Below are 20,161 nucleotides of genomic sequence, written 5' to 3' on the forward strand. Positions count from 1 at the left end.
TGAGATGATGCAGCTGTTAGGCCAAAAACAAAAATGGTTATAATTATGCCAAAAGAACTAGGCCGCAACAATTTTCTCTACTACTTTTTCTAGTAAAGTTTGCACTTGTTATTTTGGAGAGTAAATTGAGTAAAACCTGTAACTTTTTTTGATTGTTTTTTGTTTTTTCCCCTGTGAGAACACAGAAAAAAAATTGCAATCTCATTGCTGGTGATAATTTGTATCCACAAAATTACTGAAAACATTCCATAATTGCCTTATTTGGCACATATTTTTAACTTGGAAAATGAGCTATTTTTAATTTTAAGCATAATTTTATAATTATTTAACCTTTTGAAAATTACAACTGCTCATTTACTGTAATTACTTATTTTTAATTACATCTATTTGTGTGAAAAAAAAAATATATATATATGGATATACGTGTGTGCATGTATGGATTAGAACATGTGTGGTTAAAAGGTAACCAGTGAGAGTCTCTTTTTGCCTACCATATGGGTCCCAGGGATCTTTGTTCCTGTGTTTGTGAAGAGTTTTGTTTTGTTTTGAGATAGTATTTTCTTTTATCTTCTTCCTCCCTCTCCCCATCCTCCCCTCTCTTTTTTTCCAAAGTTCCTGGCTGGCCTGGAACTTTGTATGTAACTCAGAGTGTCTTCAAACTTAGGGTCCTCCTCCTGCCTGAAGATTACAGACATGCACCATGATGCCCAGAATATTTCGTTCTTCACATTTTTTTTAAACATGGGCTGCTTCATGAATTTGTGTCTCATCCTTGTGAAGGATCTATGTATTGTTGCAATTGTGGTATACGTGCTGCTGAAGCAAGCATACTGCCCAGAACATTTCTTAGAAGCTGATCTAACTAAAAATGCCCTATCTTATAGATGAAATAGAAGGAAAAAAGACAAGCATGGAAAGTGAGCATACAAATAAAACCCAAGGTGAGAAATCCATGAATCATGTAATTGCATTGGTTTTAGGTATTTTATAGTTGTGTAATTCTATATATACAAATATACATATCTTTATTTATTGTATTATTGTTTATATTATGTATATCAGCATCTAGAAAATTAAAGTCATTCCTCAATTTACATATGTTATATGACAGTATTTCTGAGGGGACATGAACAAACATCTACTTAGCCCAGATAGGGAATTGCTAGTAGACTAAATGTAATTTGGTAAGCCAGTGAGTTTACGGGGTTACACACAAGGTATGAATGAGGGATTACTTACAGAAGCAGAAATGACTCTGCTGCAGCTGTATCATCAAAACTTACCCCAGCATGGGTAACAGCTCATGATGGCTGGAAAACTGGAGCACACAGTGCGACCTGTAGGCGGCTTAACAGCTTGGAAAGTATCTCTCAGGAGGCTTCGTTGGTCTCTGTCTCTTGGAAGCAATCTTTTGGTCTGAGAGTGTTTCTCAGCAGTCCTTACCCCTTGTCTGCGAGGAGGGAGGAGCCTAGCACATCAGATTAGTTTCAGGTATTTTTGAAGCTTCTAAGTTGTTTACTTCCTAACTTTAAGAAGCTTCTTCTTAAAGTTCTTCTGGGTGGTTTTTTGGTGTTTTGTTTTGAGCTAGGCTCTCTATAGCTTTTCCTGACCTTGCACTCACTATGTAGACCAGACTGGCTTTGAACTCACAGAGGTCCTCCTGCCTTTGCCTCCCTAGTGCTGAAATCCACCGTCCTGGCTCTTAGTGTGCCACCGCGACTGGCTCAGCTTTATCAATCTTTTAAAAGAACTTTATTTTTAATTTTTAAGTTCATTTTATGTGTATAGATGTTTTGCTTTGCATGTATATCTGTGCGTGCCTGATGCCTGAGTGAGATCAGAACCTTGGACTAAGTTACAGACAGTTGTAAATTATCATATGGATGCTGGGACTTAAACCTGGGTCCTCTGGAGGGCAGCCAGTGCTCTTCACCACTGAGCATCTCTCTTTTCCATTTTTATGTTTCACTCACTTCAGCTTTTGTCTTCATAGTTTTTCCTTGTTTACTTTGGGTTCAGTTTGCTCTCTTTCTAGTTTCTTAATGTGGAAGCTAAGACCATTGTTTTGAAAGCCATTTTCTATTCTAACACATGTATTTAGTACTATAAATTTCCTCATAAATAGTGCTTTATTAGCATCGTATAAATTCTTACATGTATTTTCATTAAGTTCATTTAAATTATCTTTAATTTAAGATATCTTTATTAGATTATAAAACAAACATATGCTTATTATTTTAAAAAGCAAGCATTTCAAAGTAATTATGAAATAGAATTTGAATAATTGGTCTTTGAACAAAAACTTTGTGTTTAAAATAATAAATTTTTTTCCATTAGAAATGAAGACTGACCTGAAGTTATTGTTGGAATGCCTGAAGTATCATATGGGCAACCCTTTGTCACAGAAAGAAGTTTTGATCACTATTCATTCAGTTTGTCAGCAAAACAGTAAGACAGAACAGTTAACTTCATTCATGATTCTAATTTCTTCTCCCTTTTTTCTTTTTCTTTCCCTTCCTTCTTCTCTACGCTTTCTCTCTGTCTATGCTTATCTCTCCTTCTTTATTTCTTCTTCTTCTGTCAAGTAACCCAGGCTGGTCTCAAAGTGTTGATTCCCTGACAGCCTCCCCAGCACTGGACTGCATGCTTGTGCCACCAGCCCACACTCCACACCCCGTTCTGGTTCCAGTTTCGTAGTGCTGAAATATATCAATATGCGTGGTTGTTTCTCTTCTACTCAGTCTGTATGTGGTAATATCCAGTTGATTCTTTTATCCTTAACAGAATAATAAACAAAGTAAATATCATTTCTTGTTTTATTTGCAAATATTACAGGTGAAGCAGGCATTTATTTCCGGGATATTGGTGGTTTGATGTTTATAAAAAATCTTGCAAAGTCAAGTGAGCATAGCATGGTAAAAGAAGCAGCCTTATACACCTTAGCATCTATTGCAGAAGAAAATGGTAAATATAAAATTTTATTTTTATGTACTTAGAATGATTTTAAATAAGTCTTTACATTTTTTTTCTCTTTATTTAAAGATGAATGCCACCACACCTAGCTTGACTCATTTTTTAGAATTTGTTTTGTTTGTTTCCTATGGAAGTTTTTGGGTTTTGTTGTTGTTTTTGTTTTAGGGGCTTCTTTTTTTGTTTGTTTTTGAGTTAAGGTTTTGCTATATAGCACAGGCTGGCCTTGAATGCACAATTCTCCTGTTTTGTGTCCTAAGTATTCGTTTTGCACCATTTCTAGTGTTATTTTTGAGCTTTGAAAAGGCTTTTGCACCTCTTAAAGTCTTAAGAAATATCATAAATATTGCTTGTTTCTGTTTTCCAAAGCAGATATTTGAATTTTATTGTTTGTTTTTTTTTTTCTTTTCTTGCTTTGTTTTTTTACTATTCTTTTCATTTGGACTCACTTTTCACTTCTACTTGGTCTGATTTTAATTTTTTATTTTGTTAGGATTTTATTGTCAATTCTAGAATATTTTAATATTTGCTTTGAAGCTTAGACCAAATCATTTTGATAAAGATATTGCTGGTTTGGGACTGGCTAGATGGCTCCGTAGGTAAAGGTGCTTGCCAACAAGCCCGATAACCTTTGTTTAATGCCTGGAGCTTATGTGATGGGAAGAGAGAACCAACTCCCATAAGTTGCCCTCTCATCCATAAGAGTACTATGGTACGTCTGCATGTGTAGGTGGATGCACGCACACAAATAAGTAAATAAATAAATATAATTTAAAATATTTTCTTAAAAAGTTGGTTGATTTCTTAAATATTGCTTATTTCTTAAAATATTTCTTGAAAGATTGGTGTGTTAGGTAAGCACATGTCAAGTTTTTATAGGTTTTGTTATTTCTAATCCATGTCAGTTAAGTGACAGTTAAGAAGCATCCTCAGTTTGACAACTTTGTGTCTTGTTCAGTATATTTTTAATGATTTGTGCTAACAAATTAAAATGAAAATTATATTTTATGTTTCAGTTTACTGTCAACAAACATTGTGTACTTCAGAAATTTTTCAGGATTTGACCTTGCTCTTATCTAATGATGATTCAAACACAAATTTGAAAAGAATGTCTTTGTATGTTCTTTTGGTTCTGGTTTCAAATAATAGTAAGTACAGTTTTTTATGAATGCTTAAAAACATTTTAGTGTATTTTGGAATCGTCATTAATACTTTTATTCTAGTTGTTTTTATTTTAGTGTCCCCCCACCCTCCCTTTGAGATGATTTCACCATGTAGAAGAGGCTGGTCTTGAACTCCCAGAAATCTACCTGCCTCTGCTTTCCAAATGTATTTGCAACTTTTTATATCATTAACATGTAAGAGATACTAGTTCTAAGGAAAGAATTAATAGTATCCATTTAATGGCTTGATATTTGTTAATTTTAAGAAATAGTGATTTGTACTTCTCAGTCTTCAACCAGAAAAGGAAGTATCCAGTGAATTGATAACTTTTCACTGATTGGTATTTTGTTACAAGATTTACTGTTGGTCCTTAATGGATTTTATTTTGGAATAATTTTAGATTTTTTGAAAAGTTGAAAATATAATGAAAAGGCAGTGTTCATGTGTACCTAGTTAGGACTTTGCATGTGTATGTACGTACATGTGTGTGTGTGTGTGCTCGGAATAGAAGCTGAAGATTGATGTTGGGTACTTTCTGCAATCAGTTTCCACCTTTTTTTTTTTTTTTTGAGACAGGGTCACTTATTGAATATGGAGCTTTCCAATTTGACTAGATTGACTGTCCAGCAAGCCCCAGGGATCAGACATAAGCTACTGTCCCCAGATTTTGTTTAATTTTCACATGAGTGCTAAAAGTCAAGCTCAAGTTCTTCTGTTGCCACTTTACTGACTGAGCAATCTCCCCAATCCCTTCATTTTTAAAAACTTACTTCATTTACTTCTTGCAGTTGTTAGGTACTTGAATTAGTTGTAGGTTTTTCTTTTTCTACTTTTGAAAATCTGAAAAATATTTGTATTGTTTTTCTGCTTTGGAGATTATTCTCGTATTATAACAGAACTGTAACTTAAAATAAGCATTTTGTAATTTTTAGAAGAAAACTGAATGCTGAAAGCTAATAAGCATAGTATATTTTCCACAATAAAAACTGGTTATAAAGTTTTTTAAAAATGTGTATAGGTGTTTGTATGCATGCATGTCTATATACCATGTGCATGCCTGGTACCCTCAGAGGCCATATGAAGGCATAGGATTCCCTGGAACCTGAGTTATATAGATGGTTATAAGCCACCATGTGGGTGCTGTCATTGATCCCAGGTCCTCTGAAGAACAGAAAGTTCTCTTAACTGCTGAACCATCTCTCCAGTCCCTTTATTATAGTTTTTTTTCCTACTGTAATTCTGTATACTTGGTAATACTTTAAAGTAACTTAGGAGCTAGTTAAAATATCAGCTAAATGTCTTAATTTCTATGAAATTATTTTTAAATAAAAGTCATATTCATGTACTATATGGCTATTTTTAAGGGAATGGACAAACTCTTGTGAGAGAAACAGGTTGTATTGAAGTTCTGTCACAGTTGTTCAGGTAAGTCAATAAAATGTCTTATTATTCATTGCTTAGGGCATTAGTGCACTTATAATAATTTGTTACCTTTTCCTTTTCACCCAATAGGACAGTTCTTTCCAATTTTGAGTTGAATTTGTCAGATAATAATGTTTTCCAGAGTTATCTGTTATGGTCTTCGGTATGCAGTACTCTGTCTGTATGTGTCAACAATCCTCAAAATGGTAATCATCTCAACTATCTAAATACAAATATGAAAACAAATGGTAACTGGTATTTTACAAAAGTCAGATTAAAACATGGTTGGTCTTCTTCCTTTCAGATGAGAATCAAACACTTTGTTGTTCACTTTTTCCATATGCTAATGAATGGCTAATGAATTGCATGAAACCTGAGATAATTCGCCCTATATGTTCATTTATTGGACTTACTCTTGCCAATAATAGTAAGTATTCATTATCTTCTAGGTTGTATATTAAAAAATATTTCAAAGCATAACAAAAAAACTATTTAATCTGGTTAATGAGTATGATGCTTTAATATGGACCATTTTGGATATATTTAGACTTTTGTTTATAATAGTGACTCACTCAATAGCCCTGGCAGGCGTGGAAGTTACTGTGTAGAACAGGCTGGCCCCAAACAGATACAGCATTCTGCCTTAAGTGCTTGGCTAGGCTCTTGAAGATAAGAACATCTTGGAAGTAGATGTTACTGGGAGGATAATTGGAAGGACAGTGGCAGCAGTATAGTTGTTTCTTGGGAGGTTTAAGAATGGTCTCCTGCAGCTCAAACTGGCTTATAGAGCTCTGTGTAGCTAAAGATGACCTTGGATTTATGATCCTCCTTCCCCCATAAATATAAGTGTATACTACTGTACCAATTCTGCAATATAGTTTTTATTTTAACTTTTCTAAATGCCTTCCTGAAACAGAGCAATGAAATAACAAAAATAAAACCCCTCGATATGTACACTCTCACTAAAATGGAATTAAATTAGAAATGAAAATCGTGGAGCTCAGTCTGTAAAGGCACTTGCCATTCAATATGATGCAAGTCTGATGATCTGAGTTTGATCCTCAGAACCTACATATAGGTACAAGGAAAGAAGTGATTCCATAAAGTTGTTCTCTGACCTCTATAGTGTATGTGCATGCCTGTGTTTGCACATACACAACATGCACACACTAAACTCCTTAACAATAAATACAACTTTTATATTTAATATTTTTCTTTGAAAAAAATTAAAATATATAAAACAAAAACTATCACATTGGAGTTGTGCAAGACAAAAAGAAGGAAAAGAGCCCAAGAGAAGGCACAGAATTAGAGATCCATTTGTTTGCATACTCTGGAATCCCATAAAAATGCTAACCTGTAAGCCATAATATGTGTGCAGAGGACCTGGTGCACATCTGTGCAGATCCTGAACATACTGCCTCAGTTTCTGTGAGTTCATATGGGTTTTGCTCATGTTGATTTAGACAGCATTGTTTTCTTGGTGTCCTCTGTCCCATCTGGCTCTTATCCATCTCCTCCTCTTGGGGGTTCGCTGAGCTGTGAGGGAAGGGATTTGGTAAAGGCATTCCATTTAGGGCTGAGTATTCCAAGGTCTTTCACTTTCCGCTTACTATCTGCCTGCAGGTCTCTGTATTTGTTTTTATCTGCCACAGGAAGAAGCTTTTCTGTTGATGGTTGACCAAGGCACTGTTTCCCTGGTCAGAGCATAAGTATAATTTTTAAAAATAAATGAACAAAAAAAATCTTGTAAAGATGACTGATAACCAAATAAGTGGTTATTAAAGACTCAGATTTCTGGAGGTTGTGGAAAGCTGAGAGATAAGGCCAGCCTGAGTTACATATATAGTGAGTTTCTGACCAGACAGGGCTATACTGTGATACTCTTATCTTCAAGCTCCCCAACTCACCCTCTTCAAAAGGTCTAAATTACCATGAGAAGTGGCATCACTCTAGATTTTGTTTCCTAGTTGTATGATGTATAGGAGTATTTGTTGGCATGTATACCTGTATACTACATAAGTGCCAGTGGAGGCCAGAAGAACATGTTAGATTCCATACAGTTGGAGTTACAGTTAGGAGCTGCTTCATGAGTGCTGGGAATCAAACCCATGTCCACTGGAAGGGCACCCAGTTCTCTTAATTGCTGAGCCATCTCTCCATCCCTCACTCAAGAGCTTATCATAGCTTAATAAAATAATAATAGAAACAGTTTTATACCATGCAGTTAGACGATTCTAATGAATTGGATAAATTCTTTAAAACATAGAAATTACTAGAACTTACTCAGAAGTAGGTAACCCACAGAGTCCAGAAGGTGTCAGACTACATGAGACCTCATCTCCAAAAATAAAAACAGGCTGTAGTGATGATGGCACGGAGGATAAGCGCACTGGCTGCTCTTCCAGAGGTCCTGAGTTCAATTCCCAGCAACCACATTGTGGCTTATAACCATCTATAATGAGATCTGGCGCCCTCTTCTGTCAGGCAGTCAGTACACTGTATATATAATAAATCTTTAAAAAAATAAACACAAAACTTTGAAAGCCACAAACAAGAGCAAAACCATCCTTTTTGAAAAAAAAATAATTAAAAATATTTGGAAGTGCAGAATCTGTTTGGTACCCACCATAATATTGAAAATGTTTGCTTGTCCTTAAAGCCAAGATGGCGAGATGGCCCAGCAGGTAAAGGTTCTTACTCTCTGGGGTTTGAGCCTCGGGATTCATATAACGTAAGTTGAAAACCATGTTCCAAAAGTTGTCCTCTGACCTGTACATGTGTTGTGGCACATGTGGCACATGCACGTGAGTAAATAAATGTAAAAATATTTTTAAAATTTGTAAGTGAAGTTCTTTAAAGGCCAATGAAATCAGTGGGTAAAAAAGTACTTCCTGCCAAGCCTAACATTGAGTTTAGCCCCAAGTCCCACATGGTGGAAAATGAGAACCTACTTCATAAGTTGTTCTGTCTTCCACGTGCACTCCACGGCCTGTGGTCACCCTTCCCATAAAAAAATAAAGGGAAGTTAGAAATATTCCATTATAAATAAAAATATTTTAGCACACTGTAAAAATTTTAGTTCCCTTATAAGATAGTGGCACAAACCTTTAATTTGAGCACTGGTGTAGAAGCAGGGAAATCAGGAGTCAAAGGTCAGCCTTAGAAACATACTACCCTGGGCTACTTGAGACTGCCTCAGAAAAAGTTAAATAACTAAAATAAACACAAAATATGTTTTTGGAAAAGGGTGATGGCTGGAGATGTAGCTTAAAAGAGTGCTGATGTTGTGTGTTTACATTTCTGATTTCAGTCCCTAGCACCAAATATAAATAAGTAGACAATGTTAAATTCTCAATATATTATTTTAGGTAAATATCTCTTATTTACAATACAAAGATTAATTTTTGCTTTTAATTATCTTGGCTTTTAAATCATCATTCTCAGAACTAGACTAACCTAGGAAAAAGTTGTGTGGCAGGATTTTAATTAGTAGCCTCATATCCATTGGGCATAAGCCTGTTTCTAGGACAGGAACTGTAGAGACTTCAGAGACTTGAGAGCCTCAGGAGATACTTTTTCATCTACACTATTTTCAAACTGGGCCGTGGTGATGCATGCCTCTAATATCACTTGGGAATAAGTAACAAGAGAATCTTGAGTGTAAAGCCGGCTGGGGTAAATAGTGAGACTTTGTCTCAAATATAGACTTTATATATGCATGATATATAGACATATGTTGTGTGTGTGTGTGTGTGTGTAAAAAATACACACACACACACATATATATATATATGTTTGTATATATCTGTCATTGAATCTTTGCTCAATGATATGTTAGAATTTTGTGCTCCAGAAAGCAAAAGAATCGGGTTCAAATAAAAGGCATATGTGGCAGGGCATGGTTGCATACGCCTTTAATCCCAGCACTTGGGAGGCAGAGGCAGGAGGATGTCTGAGTTCAAGGCCAGCCTGGTCTACATAGTGAGTTCCAGGACAGCCAGGTCTACATAGAGAAACTCTGTTTCTCAAATAAATAAATAAATAAATAAATAAAAATAGTGTTTTTTAAACAAATGAGATACATTGTCATTTTTAGAGTAAAGCAGTCTAAGATGAGTTATGTTGGAATTTAGAAAATAGGCAGCTTGATGATTATAATACCAAGGTAAATGAATGAATCTGTTCTTCATTGTTACCATGTTGAGTTAGGGTCCTGCTGTAGGCGAGGATGCAGCTTACTATTTTTGGCCTCTGCCTCCACAGTGCTAAGGTGATAGGACTAGACCACTCTTCTACACCCACCCCTACTGAACGTATTCTTTATAGCGTTATTGAAATACTTGTTTAATAATTATTAAGGATAGTCTGATAATATTATAGAATACACCAGCTCTCAGAAATGAAAAGAAAGATTTCCTATACAAAATAAAGCACTGTCCTATTATATATATATATATATATATATACATATATATATATAATTGTACTATGTTCAAGGAGAGTGTAACTATTTATATGTATGGATGTATGTGTATGTACATAAATAGAAGTTGAACTTTTAATTCTATAATTTTGGGGAATTTCAGTATTTGAAATTAAATGTATTTAATATAAGATGATTGAATGAAACAATGCACTTGTCTTTTTTGAGAAATTAATAGTTTTACTGCTTTATTCCTTAGCACGTGTTCAGAACTGCTTTGTATCTGCGGGTGGACTGGATGTTCTATCTCAAGTTCTCGTCCAACTGGAGTCTGAGTCACACAGTACTCTTTCCAGTGCGAAGCTTGCAGTAATGGTGACAAAGACCATGAATGCATGTATTACTAATAATTGTGAGTGAAAATGTTTAGTCAGTTTTCTGTAATTGAACTTTGTTTGAACTAAGCATGCTGAATGTAGAAATGCTGCATTAAATTCTATTGTGGGCAATTTTTCTAGCTTTTTACAAATGGAAAGGAATCGTAGAAATTACCTATTCCTATTCCTTATTTTCCAATGGAAAGTTACAACTTCCTTAAGGATGCATAGCTAAGTCTTCTGACTTTAGGTCTAATGAGAGAATCAAAATAAGATCCTGTTGTTCTTAAATCATTATTTCACTTAAAAAGTTGTTTTCATTAGATGTAGTGGTGTATGCTTTTAGTCCCAGCATTTGGTAGGCAGAGGTAGGTGGATCTCTTGAGTTCCTGGCCAGCCCTGATAACACCATGAGACCCTCTCTTTAAAAATAAAAAAAAGCAATTTTAATAAAAATTTTTAGATAACAAATCAAGACGTTAAGATATCAGAAATGGAAAACTCATAAAATTTGGGGAATTATGTAAATAATTAGATTTGAACTGGAAAGGTAGTTCAACAGTTACGAGCTCTTACTGCTATTACAGAGGATCTGAATTTAGTTCCTAGCACCCAGGTTCTGGGTGGCTCACAACCACCCGTAACTCCATATCCAAGGATCTAATATCTCTTCTTGTGTCTGCAGGTACCTGCAAACATGTAGCGTTTTCTTCTATAGGGACACATAAATATACATAAAACTTAAAAAATTAAAATATGCTTTTTGGTGACAAGTGTGACATCTGACATACCCAGGGCATGAGTGCACAGCAGAACCAGAGCTAAGGACACATCTTCTCGTTTGTATAAGCACTTAGAACGGTAGTCTGTAAGTCCTTGTAATAAGGAAGTCTTTACATTCACAAACAACCCAAAAAGTAGATGGCTGACTTTTCAAAGATTTATTTTATGTATATGAGTTTTGTCTTAATGTTTGTATGTATAGCATTTATGTGCCTAGTGCCCATAGAAACCACAAGAGGACATTGAATTCCTGGAAGTGGAGATGCAGGTGGTTGTGAGCCACCATGTCAGTGCTAGGAACTGAAGCTGAGTCTACTTCTGTAAGACCAGCTAGTTCTCTTAACTACTAAGCATCTCTAGATGCCTACTTAATAAGTAGTTACTGAATACCTGCTGTGTGCTGGGTCCTGGAGACACAAAAATAGTTGAGATATAGTCCCTTGATTCACGAGATGTATCAACAGGTAGAGGTGCCTGCTGCCAAGCCTGATAATCTGTATGATCAATCCTAGAACCCACATGGTGGATGGAGAAAACTGACTCCCGGTAAAGTTGTTCTCTGACCTCTGTGTGTGTACCATGGCACACATGCAATTGCACACACAAAGACAATAAGTAAATGTAAAAAAAAAAAAAAAGATACAGTCCTTTGAGTAATTCGTAACCTTTTTGTTCATACCAATATTATTAGACTCTGGATGAATTTTGTTAAAAGCACTATGAAGGCCCTGCAGGGTAGTGCATATCTATAAACCCAGCATTTAGGAAGTAAAGGCAGGAGGATCAGTGTTCAGGGTTAGCCTCTGCTTAATTAGTTTAAAGCCAGCCTAGGCTCTGTAAGAGCCTGTCTTAGTAAAATAAATATGTATCCTATGAGGAAAAGTATAGCTTAACATAGTAGACTTCTTATATCTCATCACAGCTCACCATAGGTTTATATATCCTTTCTTACATCATTAACATTAGTAGCATCATAGCCAGATAAGAGAGTATTTCAGTGTCAAGCAGAATTTGATTATCTTGTAATAGCCTTAATGTCCAGTGTAGATATGAGTAGATATATAAGGTAAATGTATGAATATTCTGATTTTAGGAATATTACAGTATTGGTTCATATTTACAGCACCATCCAAAGCAAATAAGAAAACATTCTTTATAAAAGAATATAAAGGGCTAGATACTATGACACACGCCTTTAATTTTAGCTCTGGGGAGGCAGAGGCAGGTGGGTTTCTGTGAGTTTGAGGCCAGCCTGATTACATAGAGAGTTCCAGGTCAGCCAGGATGACATGGAGAAACCGTGTCTCAAAACAACAGCAAAAAGAATATATAATTAGGGCTATAATAAGCCATCATCTTCTTATAATGTATTTACTTAAAATGACATATGTGTATGCACATAGTGGATGCTACACAACATATATATATTAGATAGTATATAGGCATATGATTTTCTTCCTGAATAAGCTCTGAAAACATGTACAAGTACACTAGAAATTTTAAATTTGTACTTATTTTTTTTCCTGTATTAAACTATTAGCTACTTTTACAGTGGTATTATCCAAATACCACATTGTTTCTACACTTCTGGCATTACTGCTTCATGAAAGTCTTGATTCAGGAGAAAAATTTAGCATCATACTTGCCATTGGTCACTGCACAGAGGATTGTGGTGAGTATTCAATTCAGTGTGTGTATTGAAACAGTGGGGTTTTGCTTCTTTCCCCTCTTGTTGTATGAAAGGCTTAAAATCCAGCTTTTCTCTTAGTCATTTAAGCTTCTTATTTTTTTTATATTCTATTCAATTAGTCACTGAAGCCTCTAGTTCTACCTCTCTTTATATTTCTTTCCATTGCCCCTAGCTTATTTCCACTTTCACCAGTACAATTGTAACAGCTACTTCCTCTGCTCTTCTTGTCTGTCTCCATTTTTAGTCTTCTTGCCACGTCAGTTTACACTTGTAATCCTGTTATCTTGCTAAACCCCTTGAAAGGTCAATTCTTCTAACCTTCAGTGAAAACTTTCAAAGGTTTTATTTCCTCTTTCTATTTGCATCCTAATCTCCCTCTGATCTAATCCTTCTTTCCAACATACTGTATTTTCCTCTCTCCTAGTCATTTCCCTTCTTCCTCTCACTTCCCCATTTTTCTGCTCTTCTCCCTTCTGTTTCTCTTCCCTCATTCTTTGCTCCCTCTATCAGTTTCTCTATTCTTTCTCTTAATCTTTAAGAGTGTTTTTATTTATGTATTTGTATGTCTCTGGGTACCCACAGGGGACAGAAGAGGGAGGGTATCATATCCCCTCGAGTGACGGGTGGTAGTGAACCACTTGATGTGGGTGTTGGGAACCTAACTTGGTTCCTCTGTGAGAGCAGCAAGTGCTCTTAATCACTGTAAAATCTCTGCAGTTTTCACTTTTAAAAAAACCAAATGAGAGCTATTTATATACCCTTATGAGGTGTGGTACACTGTGGCTACATTTTAGAAATATCTTATTTTAGAATGTGGCTATATTTTGGAAATGAAACTGTAGTTTGTGTAAGCAAATTATCACCTAAATAGAAAATACTTTTGAAATTATATTTTTATTTTAAAGTTTGAATTATGTTCATAATTATCACAGTGATGCATTGTGACCTCATACTTTATGAAAATTTTTAATTTTTGATATTTTTTACAGAGGAAAATCAGTTTGAACTTTTAAAAAACAATGGGCTTCCACTGATGATACAAGCCTTAACTGATTTTAAGAATGAAGATCTAAGCAAAGCTGCCACTTATGTGCTTTACAACTGCAAAAAGATTAGTAAGTTTACCATTACTTTAGGACAGTACCAACTGGCTGGGTATGGCAGTGCACACCTTTATCCTAGCCCTGGGAGGCAGAGGCAGGCAGATCCCTATGAGTTCAAGGCCAGTGTGGTCTACATAGGGAGCTCCAGGCCAGCCAAGGCTATGAAATAAAAGCTCTGACTCAAAAAACAAACAACAACAACAAAAACCCAAAATATCAGCCATGGGTATAGTGACATACACTTTTGATTTCAGGCCTAGGAGCAGATCTTTGTGAGTTCAAGGCCAACCTGAGTTACATAGTGAGACTCCTGTTCCAAAGGAAAAGAAAATAACCCAAGTTGCTAAAGAGAAATTTATATGTGCTCTAATGAACCAAGCTGTTTTAGCTTCAAAGTTGTTTTTTTGGGGGGAGAAGGGTTTGAAAAGAACATACATAATTTGGAAATGACTACTAGGGTATTTTCAACAAATTCAAGCTCTGTGTAGAAGAGAATACCCAGATAGCATCAGCTGAGAGAATTCACTTATTTTATCCCTTGTAATTTATTTCTAAGTTAAAGAGTACATTTGTTCATTTACTTAAAACTGGAATTTTTGCTATGTGCTAAGTACCATGTAAGGCATTGGGATTGAGGGTACAGTTATGAGAAAACTGTGTGCCCATAAGTTTAGTCTAAGTAAAGAAAATCTAAAAATTGAGATTAGGTATTATTATAAATTGACATAAAGATTGTGAGGGAGTGGATTGCAGATACGTGGGAAGCTATAACAAAGTGATCTGACCCAGATTTAAGGCAGTAAAGGTTTTGGGAGAAAGGGCCCAAAATCATAGGAAGAAAGTGACTTTTGAACAGAGATCTGAATGTCTAGAGTTAATCCTGTGAGAAGAGGAAATCTGCTATGGGCGAATAGCTTGGGCCTAAGCACAGGTCCTAGCTTAGGAAGGAGCCTAGTGTAGTCAAAGAATTGATGAGCAGTCTAGCTGAGCCCAGAGAGCTGGTAATCGCTATAAGATTTTTTTGTGAATGAAAAACTATGACCATAATAAATTATTAAAAGGACAATGTTGGAAACATATCTCTGTCCCCCTTTTGCTTTCTACTGTTGTAATAAGCACTGTGACCAAAAGCAGCTTGGGAAGGAAAGGGTTTATTTCAGCGTACCCTTTATAGTCCATCATAAAGGGAAGCAAGGACAAGAACTCAAGGCAGGAACCTGGAGACAGGAACTGAATCACAGACAATGGAGGGATACTGCTTACATGGCTTGCTCAGCTCGCCTTTGTATACAACCCAGGACTACCTGCCCAGGGATGGCAATTCTCCAGTGATCTGCCTTCCTACATCAGTAATTAATTAAGAAAATGTCCCCACAGACTCAAAGATTGTCTACAGACAACCTGATACAGGCAATCTTAGTTGATATTCTCTTCCCAGATGACTATAACTTATGTCAAGTGAAGGGAAACCTAACCAAAACAATCAATCTACTGTGGGACTAGAGATATAGTGAGTAGTAGAGCATATGCTTAACGTGTGATTGACTCTGACTTTAATTCTTTCATTCCAAACAAATTACTTTAAAGCCAGTAATTTTGTATCTGGAATAGCATTTTCATATGTTATTTTCCTGTAACTATGAAAAGTAGAGTCTAATTTGTGCCTAAGTTCTAAGTCTATGCTGTGTGTTCTTTGGGTAGAATATTTAGTTTTCCTTTAAGTGTGACAGTAACTTTTCTAGTAATGATAAACTCATTATCCCTTCTCCCCTACCCCTCCCTGTTCCATATTACAAAGCTGAGAAGTTATCTCTAAGTCTAGGAGGGAATACTTTTCATGAAAATGGAGCAGAACAACTAAAGGACATAAATGAAAAGGAGAATCTTAAAGAGTACTGGAAGGCAGCAAAGGAAATTATATGCAGAATAAAACAATTTGAAAGAGAAGAAAAAGAGGTTGGTTTTTTTCATTTCATAGAATATAGAACTCTGTAAATATTTTAAAATAATTGAGGTTGTCAGTAAAAATGTTTTTCTCCAGTTATTTTTTTAATAATTCATTTAATTTTATTTTATGTGCATTAGTATGAAGATGTCAGATCCCTTGGAATTGGGGGCATAGACAATTGTGAGCTGCCATGTGGATGCTGGGAATTGAACCCAAGTCCTTTGGAAGAGCAGACAGTGCTCTTAACCACTGAGCCATTTCTCCAGCCCTTAAAGATTTACTTATTTATTATGTATAATAATAAATAAGTGTTGTGCCTGCATGTACAGCTGCATGCCAAGCAGAAGGCACCAGATCTCGCTATAGATGGTTGTGAGCCACCATGTGGTTGCTGTGAATTGAACTCATGACCTCTGGAAGAGCAGCCAGTTCTCTTAACCTCTGAGCCATCTCTCCAGCCCCCAGTTATTTTTTTTTTTAATGTTTACTGTAAGCCAGGCGGTGGTGGCACACATCTTTAATCCCAGAACAGGAGGCAGAAGCAGGTGGATTGAGACTAGTCTGGTCTACAGAATGAGTTCCAGGACAGCCAGGGCTACACAGAAAAACCCTGTCTTGATAACAAACAAACAAAATTTTAATGTAAATTTTAAGAGTAATACTTAAGGACTGAACCTTGGATATAGATATTTTTATCATAAAAATATTCTATTGTTATTCATGTGTATGTATGAGAGAAAGAGGGGGGAGGACTCTTAATGCCCGAAGGGCTCAGAATAGGACATTGAGATGCCCTGGAGCTAGAGTTATAGGTGCTTTTGGACTGCCTGACATGGGTGCTGGTATTTGAATGCATATCTTCTAGAAGAATAGCAGAAATTCTTAACTACTGAGCTGTTTCTTCATGTCCTATTTACTCTTTTTATTTATATGTGAATATGTGTGCATGCCACACATTTTAGGGTGCCCTAAAAAAAAAAAAAAACCCAAAGAGGTTGTCAGACCTTGAGTTAGACATACAGGTAGTTATGAGTCACTTGATGTGGATGCTGGAAACTGAACCCAGGTTCTCTGAAAGAGTAGTATGCTCTCTTAACTACTGAGCCATCTCTTCAGCTCCTAAATGACTTTTTTTTTTAATTTTATTTTAATGTGCCTGAGTGTTTTACTTGCATTTATGTCTATGTACCATGCGCCTGATGCCCAAGGCAGCCAGAAGAGGGCATCAGATACTCTGAAACTAGAATTACGGACAGTTATGAGCAATGTGGATGATGGGGACCAAACCTGGGTCATCTGAAAGAGCAGTTACTGCTCCTCACCCTTGAGCCATTTCTTCAGATCCCTCGCATGATTTTTAAAGGTGTGTGCATGTGCATCCATGTGGCGTGTGTGTGTTTGCATTTGCATGCATGTGGAGGCCAGAATGGTGAGAATTGGGTGGTAAGCTGCCCAGTGTGGGTGCTGGGAATTGAGCTCAGGTTTTCTGGAAGAGCAACAAACTTTCTTAAGTACTGACTCATTTCTAGCCCCCTAAATGATTTTTTTAGAAAGCAGAAATGGTAAGAGAAAAGACAAGCTACATGAAAGATAAAAAGAGATCTAACATCTGAATAAGAGTTCAACAAAATTAGAAGAAACTATCTAATTTTGATCTCTACCCCACTCCCAGATTAGGCAGTTTTGTGTCTAAACAGCAGGGCTATGTATGGTCTGACAAATGCATCAGTAGATGAATCCATCATTGTACAAGCATCACAGAGTAATTGCAGAAACTAAGATGGTAAAGGTCAAAAGATGCAATAAATGTAAGAAGTATGAGGGCCTGGGAGATGGCTTAGTAGTTAAGAGCACTTGCTGCTCATGCAGAGAACCTGGGTTCAGTTCTTAGCACATATGTGGTTCCTCACAACCATCTGTAACTCCAATTCCAGGGGATCTGGTCTCTTCTGGTCTTCACAGGTACTAGATATGCATATAGTGAGCATACACACATGGAGGCAAACACTCATACATAAATTCATAATAAATCAATCTTTACAGAACGGGGAGTGCATATGAGACTGATGCTGACTAAAACAGTATGCAATTTTATAGTAAGCAGGTTTTTTTTTGGGGGGGGTGGTTTTTCACGGCAGCGTTTCACTGTGTAGCCCTTGTTGGCCTGGAACTCACTCTGTAGACCAGGCTAGCCTTGAATTCACAGAAATCTGCCTGGCTCTGCCTCCACAGTACTGGGATTAAAAGTGTGCACCACACCTAATATTTTTATTGAGGTGTAAATTATATATAAATACATAGAGTATGTGTGTGTTCATGTTGATGTGGATGCAGTCTTCATGGCTTGTTCCTGGAAACCTGACTGGGCTGACACTGCAAAAAAGAAATAACCGACACTGAAGAAGCAACAGACACACATACATAAAAGCTGAGATTGGGTGGCCTGTGCTTACTGTGATGGAGAGCGCCTACTGCACAACCCGACAGCTCAGTGACTTTATTACGTAGAGCACAAGGAGAGAGGGTTAGCAGCTCTCAGTGGGAAGTAGCAGGTTGCACATCCCGGAAGTTCTTGCACACTGTCCACTGTTAGTAAACACTCATACTTGGTCCAAAAGAAGGTTTTGCCAATTCCTCTTAGCCTCACCTGTGGAAGGCTTTGCCACTCCCATGAGTTTAAGGCATGATTTCAAGTACCGCGCCTTGACATAACTGTGCCCATGTCAACAGTGCACATTCACTCAGGACTCTGTGACTTCTCTCCACACGCATTGTTTGGGTCGGGGTGCATCTGTATGGTAGTCAGAGAACACCTTGGGTGTTTGTTCTCAAGCGCTTTCCACTTTTTGTTTGAAACAGTTTCATATTGGCTTGGAACTTCACCACATACACCAGGGGAGCTGACTTGAAAGCTTCCAAGCATCTGCCTGTGTCCACCTCTTGTGTCACTCTTTCTGGGATTACAAGAGTGTACACCATGCCTAGACTTTTATGTAGTTTCTGGGGATCTGAATTCAAATCCTCATGCTTTCAAAGGTGCTTTACTGACTGAACCATTGACAACTTGATATGTAATTTTCATTTTGTTCACTTGTTACCTAATTAACTACGTTATTTGTTCTTTTAAATTGTGATAAAAATATATAACCGTTTTTTATTTCAAAATTTCTTTACGTTTTTTGAGATCAGGTCTTATTTTGTAGCTTGTGCTGGCCTAGAACTTGATTTGTAGATCAGGATGGCCTCATACTTGTGGCAGTCTTCCTGCCTCTGCAGTGTGAGCACCATGCTTGGCTCCATTTCAATCATTTTTAATGCACAATTATGGGATATTAAGGGCATTCATAATGTTGTGCAACATGTTCCTTGACCCTTGTTTCTAGATTTTCTGTTTGTTTGTTTGTTTGTTTGTTTGAATTATGGGCTCCCTTTGTAATGCTGGCTGGCCTAGAATGCACAGACCAAGTTGGCCTTGGTACATGGACCAGTTTTTCTGTCTCTGCCTTTTGAGTGCTGGGATTAAGGGCATGGACCACCTGACCCAGCAGATTGGTGAGTTTGTTGTTTGTTTGTCTAAGACAGATCTCATATAACCTTAAACTCAGTGTGTAGTGGAAGATAACTTTGAATTCTTGATCCTCCTGCCTTTGCCTTTCAAGTGCTTGGATTACAGGCATGTGGCACCATGCCCTGTTTATTTTTAAATGTGCTAGTTGTTGAAAATATCTATTGTATGTAATCATTTGGAAGATGAGACTGTTGAGAGCAATGAAGATGATGGACCTGGCTTGTGAAGTTTCAGAAGGAACTTTGAAAGTCAAAGACCTGGGGCTGTTGCATATTTGCTATTTTGAATAGCTATTTTGATTCTGTGGTTGTGGTCAGCTGAGGCTGAAGATTAGCTGTGATTAACAAGAGACAAAAACATTGAAATGAAACCTTTTCTTTACTGGGATAATTGATGCTGGTTAGCTGAGCCTGAGAAATAACAATGATTGAGACCAGCATCTTGAGGTGAAATATTCTGAGAAGCTGTATTCCAGAGGTGGACAAGGTTGGCAGTGTAAGAGTCACCCAGGTGGTACTGGTTCCTAAAGCACAAAGGGATCATGAAAAGCAGCTGGGGCCTGTGTTGTGAGGGCCAGGAGAGGCTATCCTGAACTTACTTTGTAGACCAGGCTAGCCTTGAATGCACAGAGATAGAAATTAGAATTTTCTTAATTTATTTTTTAAATTTATTACAATTTATTCACTTTGTAATAAATTTATTACAATTTA

The 20,161-nt window shown here is 36.7% G+C and overlaps 1 protein-coding gene across 1 annotated transcript in view; it reads left to right on the top strand.

The window, feature by feature from the left end:
• Positions 1-826: 826 nt before the first annotated feature.
• The window catches only part of Terb1 (telomere repeat binding bouquet formation protein 1), a 41,734-nt gene continuing 22,399 nt past the window's right edge, over positions 827-20,161 (top strand). Inside the window, exons 1-11 of the mRNA XM_021655354.2 lie at positions 827-941; positions 2,338-2,448; positions 2,836-2,964; positions 3,987-4,118; positions 5,499-5,559; positions 5,647-5,762; positions 5,861-5,983; positions 10,242-10,394; positions 12,683-12,814; positions 13,822-13,947; positions 15,734-15,891. Coding sequence (XP_021511029.2) covers positions 869-941; positions 2,338-2,448; positions 2,836-2,964; positions 3,987-4,118; positions 5,499-5,559; positions 5,647-5,762; positions 5,861-5,983; positions 10,242-10,394; positions 12,683-12,814; positions 13,822-13,947; positions 15,734-15,891 — 1,314 coding nt within the window. The 5' untranslated portion in view covers positions 827-868. The remainder of the gene's footprint in view (positions 942-2,337; positions 2,449-2,835; positions 2,965-3,986; positions 4,119-5,498; positions 5,560-5,646; positions 5,763-5,860; positions 5,984-10,241; positions 10,395-12,682; positions 12,815-13,821; positions 13,948-15,733; positions 15,892-20,161) is intronic.

The sequence above is a fragment of the Meriones unguiculatus genome, chromosome 10 (genome assembly GCF_030254825.1).
Source record: "Meriones unguiculatus strain TT.TT164.6M chromosome 10, Bangor_MerUng_6.1, whole genome shotgun sequence".
In the NCBI taxonomy this organism is placed as follows: Eukaryota; Metazoa; Chordata; class Mammalia; order Rodentia; family Muridae; genus Meriones; species Meriones unguiculatus.